Source organism: Haliaeetus leucocephalus, unplaced genomic scaffold (genome assembly GCF_000737465.1).
Source record: "Haliaeetus leucocephalus isolate CR32 unplaced genomic scaffold, Haliaeetus_leucocephalus-4.0 Scaffold339, whole genome shotgun sequence".
NCBI lineage: Eukaryota > Metazoa > Chordata > Aves > Accipitriformes > Accipitridae > Haliaeetus > Haliaeetus leucocephalus.
In genome coordinates this window covers 23,920,691-23,925,624 of record NW_010972775.1, presented here as the reverse complement: position 1 = coordinate 23,925,624, position 4,934 = coordinate 23,920,691, and the positions used below count along the sequence as shown (strand labels likewise).

General features: G+C 65.5%; 1 protein-coding gene across 1 annotated transcript; it reads left to right on the top strand.

Moving 5' to 3' along the window:
* Nucleotides 1-255: 255 nt before the first annotated feature.
* On the top strand, nt 256-4,412 carry IDH2 (isocitrate dehydrogenase 2 (NADP+), mitochondrial). Its single transcript, XM_010572179.1, has 11 exons — nt 256-346; nt 1,347-1,438; nt 1,801-1,966; nt 2,417-2,577; nt 2,667-2,810; nt 2,936-3,072; nt 3,229-3,380; nt 3,494-3,606; nt 3,698-3,795; nt 3,944-4,036; nt 4,304-4,412. Exons 1-11 carry the CDS (start codon nt 256-258, stop codon nt 4,389-4,391), a joined length of 1,335 nt encoding a protein of 444 aa, XP_010570481.1. The 3' UTR covers nt 4,392-4,412.
* The last annotated feature ends 522 nt before the right edge of the window (nt 4,413-4,934 follow it).

Below are 4,934 nucleotides of genomic sequence, written 5' to 3'. Positions count from 1 at the left end.
CCACCCCGGGGGGGGGCACCCTCCCGCCATGTACACCCCCCACCCGCGAAGGGCATCATCCCCCGTGGGTGTTTTGCAGATGGGGTGTGCTGCCTGACTGGGGGGGGGGTGTGAAGCAATGGCCCGGGGTCCCCCCTCTCGTGGGACCCCGCGGGGGCCCCCCCGGGGGGGGGGCGGGCATGCACCGCCCCGGGGCGGAGCGAACCGCGTCCCCGCTCCACCGCCCCCGTCGCGTCCGCCCCGTCGCACCCCGCCATGGCCGCCCGCTACCTCCGCGCCGCCCCGGCGCTGAGCCGCTTGGCCCGCTGCCCCCTCCCTGCCGCCTCCGTGGGGCAGCGCCGACACTGTGAGTGGGGGGTGACCTTGGGGGGGCGGGGGGGCAAGACCTCGTGTCCTTCGGTACGGAGAGGGCGGCTGCTTCTGCCCCGAGTGGGGTTTGCACCAGTCCCGGCCCACGGAGGGGTTTGCACGCTGGGCCAGCTCGGATTTTTTTTTTGGGGGGGGGGGGGGGGGTTGAAACAGAACTGTACCCCCTGCTTACAGCCGGTTCCGGGATGGGGCTGGGTTTGCTACCGGTCACGGACCCACGCGAGGTTTTACACTCGGGTCTGGTCCCCGAGGGTTTGCTCTCGGTCCTGGTTCCACGTGGAGTTTTGCACCCCAGCTTGTACCCGCTTTGACCCTGGAGGAGTTTGTTCCTGGTCCCAGTCACATGCGGGGTTTTGCCACCCAATCTGCAGCCAGGTTTGGCCCCCAGAAGGGATCATTTCTGGTCCCGGTCCCACGTGGAGTTCTGCAGCCTGGCTTGGCCCCCAGAAGGGTTTGCTCCTGGTCCCGGTCCCAGTCCTACGTAGAGTTTTGCAGCCCAGCTGCACCCAGGTCCCTCCCCAGAGGGGTTTGCCTCTGGTCCCGGTCCTAGTCCCGGCCCCACATAGGGTTTCGTAGCCCGACCCACAGCCAGGCTTGGCACCCAGAGGGGTTTACTCCCGGTCCAGGTCCCACACAGGGATTTGCACCCCAGCTTGCACCCAGGTCCTGCCCTGAGAAGGCTGTGCACCTGGTCCCAGTCCTGCTCCCACGTGGGGTTTTGCACCCTGACCTGCACCCAAGCTCAGCCCCAGGCAGGGTTGGTACCATGAACTGGCCCAGACCCCACTAGGGTTTGTGCCTCAACCTGCACCCAAGCGGGGTTTGCACCTTGACTTGCACCCGGCCCAGAGCAGGGGTGGCACTGGGACCCTGCTGGACGCGGGAAGACTCCTGGCCCCACGCCACGGTGCAGAGCTGTGGGGCCGGGGCCGGTGGGGCCGGGCATGCGCCCCTAACACCCCACCACCGTTCCCTAGATGCTGACAAGCGGATCAAGGTGGCCAACCCGGTGGTGGAGATGGACGGAGACGAGATGACGCGGATTATCTGGACCTTCATCAAGGAGAAGGTAACGGGGTCCTGCCTGGGGTGTTGCACAAGTGGAGCTGGCGGGTGCTGTACAGGGGAACAGGTGGCTGTTGTAGAGGGGACAGGCAGTCCCTGCGCGCTGCCCTCCCTGTCCGTCAGTCCTCTGTCTGTCAGTCCATCTGCAGGAAGCAGGTGGTGAGATCAGCGCAGCTTCCGGCAGGACCTGGAAGTGAGGAGGTCCCGGGGAGGGGGGACCATCCCAGACAGGGGGGACTGTCCCAGGCAGGCAGCTGTGGCTGGGCTGGGGTGGGGGCCGGGGCTGGCTGTGCCGCCATGCATGGTGCTGCTCCCTGGGCACCCCGCACTGTTGTCCCCCCTCCAACGCTCTCCCGGCACCCCCAGCTCATCCTGCCCAACGTGGACATCCAGCTGAAGTATTTTGACCTGGGCCTGCCACACCGGGATAAGACAGATGATCAGGTCACCATTGACTCGGCGCTGGCCACCCAGAAGTACAGCGTGGCCGTGAAGTGTGCCACCATCACGCCGGATGAAGCCAGGGTGGAAGGTGGGCAGGGGCCGAGGGGCCGAGCTCCCACTGCAGTGGGGGTGGTGCCAGCAGCGCTGTGGGGTGCTGAGCCCCCCGTGTGTGCCTGGCCCCTCTGAGTCAGCAGTGCCTCCCCCCCACCAGCTCAGATTTCTGGTGGGTTGGGGGCTGCACCGCTGCCTGGGCTGGGGGCCCTGGTCTTAGTACTGTGGTGTCCCCCCCGCCGGGGGATGCTGCGGGGACCCTGAGGGTATGGGGCTGGGGACAGACCGGCCTCTGCCCAGTGCCACTCACGAGCCTGTGCCAGCTGTCCCTCTCCTTTGCTGGCCCAGCAGCTGGGCTCTGGCAGCAGCCCACGGCATGGAGGAGCAGGGGGGGCGCTGGCAGGGGCTGGGTGCTGGGCTGGGGTGACTGCCGGGGCTGTGCCTGGTGGGGGGGGTCTCTCGGGAGCCTTACCTCTGCACACCCCAGAGTTCAAGCTGAAGAAGATGTGGAAGAGCCCCAATGGCACCATCCGAAACATCCTGGGGGGGACGGTCTTCCGAGAGCCCATCATCTGCAAGAACATCCCCCGCCTGGTGCCCGGCTGGACCAAGCCCATCACCATTGGCAGGCATGCCCATGGCGACCAGGTGAGCCCCGTGCGGCGGCTGCCTGCGGCACAGGGATGTCTGGCAGCTCCTGCCGGACCCTGCGTGATGCTCTGCCATGCCCCTTGCAGTACAAAGCCACTGACTTTGTGGTGGGCAAGTCCGGGACGTTCAAGATGGTCTTCACACCGAAGGACGGCAGCGGGGCCAAGGAGTGGGAGGTGTACAACTTCCCTGGCGGCGGCGTGGGCATGGGCATGTACAACACGGACGAGGTAACGGGGTGGGATGGGGGCAGCTGGTGGGGTCCCTGTGGAGCGGCATGCCCTGCCATCCAGGTGGACCTGGGCGAGGCTGGCGGGACGGGGGTCCCACGGGGGTCCATGCACTTCCCTTGCAGTCCATCTCGGGCTTCGCTCACAGCTGCTTCCAGTATGCCATCCAGAAGAAGTGGCCTCTCTACATGAGCACCAAGAACACCATCCTCAAGGCCTACGACGGGCGCTTCAAAGACATCTTCCAGGAGATCTTTGATAAGTACGGACTTGGAGGAGCTCAGGCTGCTGAGGGGCGAGAGCTGTCCCGAGGGGGCTGACTGCTCCGAGGAGGGGGCTGTTGCCCAGGGCTTGGCTGTGGGACCCAGCCTGGGGTGGGCACGGCCAGGCATGGCTGACGCCTGCCCTGGGCTCCTAGGCACTATAAGACAGAGTTCGACAAGCTGAAGATCTGGTACGAGCACCGGCTTATCGACGACATGGTTGCCCAGGTGCTGAAGTCCTCCGGAGGATTTGTCTGGGCGTGCAAGAACTACGACGGGGATGTCCAATCAGACATCCTGGCCCAAGGTGAAGCAGTGGGAGGAGGTGGTGTAGGACAGGTTGGGGTGGTGTGGGGCGGCATGGGGTGGGCTGTGTGTGGTCGCCCTTCTGGAGCCACCCTGACCCCCGTCCTGCCGCAGGCTTTGGCTCACTGGGGCTGATGACCTCTGTCCTGGTGTGTCCGGATGGGAAGACCATTGAGGCCGAGGCAGCCCATGGCACTGTCACCCGCCACTACCGGGAGCACCAGAAGGTGGGTGCGCTCTGCCTGCAGCGAGCTGCCTGCACTGGCTTGCCTGTGGCATGCTGCCCATGCCGGGCTGCTGAGCATGCTCTCCACACAGGGGCGACCCACCAGCACGAACCCCATCGCCAGCATCTTTGCCTGGACGCGTGGCCTGGAGCACCGGGGCAAGCTGGACAGTAACCCGGACCTGATCAAGTAAGCAGGGTGGTGTGGGGGCACCCCGGGGTGGGGGACGCTGCCAGCAGCCACCCTGGTGCCAACCATCCCGGTCCCAGCCATGGTGGGGTCCACGGCAGAGGGGTGCTGGCTTCAGCGGAGCTGTGTGTCATGCTGCCATCCCCAGGTTTGCTCAGACGCTGGAGAAGGTCTGCGTCGAAACCGTGGAGAGCGGGACGATGACGAAGGACCTCGCCGGCTGCATCCACGGTCTCGCCAAGTACGTGTGGCTCACGGGGCGGAGCGGTGTGGGGCAGCCGCCTGCCACGAAGGCAGGCTGGCCATGTGGGGTGGCTGCTGGCCTCCAGATGGTCCCTGGGGACTCAGGGCATCTATTTACAGCCTGCAGGGTCGGGCCATGCCTGCGGCCAGGCTGTGCTGCCCACCCCGGCTCTGCCCCTCCCAGCCGGGCTGTCTGCGGTGGGGGGTGGGCAGGGACTCCCCCCTGGCTGCGGGACCCCTCCAGCCCCTCTCTGTGTCCCCGCAGTGTGAAGCTCAACGAGCACTTTGTGAACACCACCGACTTCCTGGACGCCATCAAGAACAACCTGGACAAGGCCCTGGGCAAGCAGTAGGGGGGCAAGGGGGGCCGCCCAGCCCCGCAGTCACCCGGGTGGACGGGGACCCAGCGCCGCTTCCAGCTCACCGACACAGCTCAGGAACAGTTGAATAATTTTTATAAGCGGTTTTCTTACGAGTGTTTTTAAAGCCTTTCTAGCAGGGATGTGTAGGACCGGGAAGGGGGCCCATCCCGCACTGATTCATGTACCTCCTGCCTCGTGGTGCCAGCAGCCATTAAACACCTCACCGGCCCATGGCACGTGGTGGTGGCATGGCTCTCGGGGTGCGAGCATGGGGGGATGCCGGCCGCAGGAGGCAGCCAGCAGCTAAAGAATTTGCATTTATTAGAATTATTGCTAAACAACTCTTCAAACCGAGGAGATAAAAAAATAACTAAAACACAGTAGGGCTTTGCACAAGGGGTGGCTGAATGCTCTGCGTACGTGAGGGGGGGGATGCCAGGGAGCCACACAGCTGCCAGCATGAGACCCCCCCACCTCAACCTGCGGGGCAAAGCCTGGTGCTGCTGCTGGCCAGGGCTGCCTCCCTGCACCCAC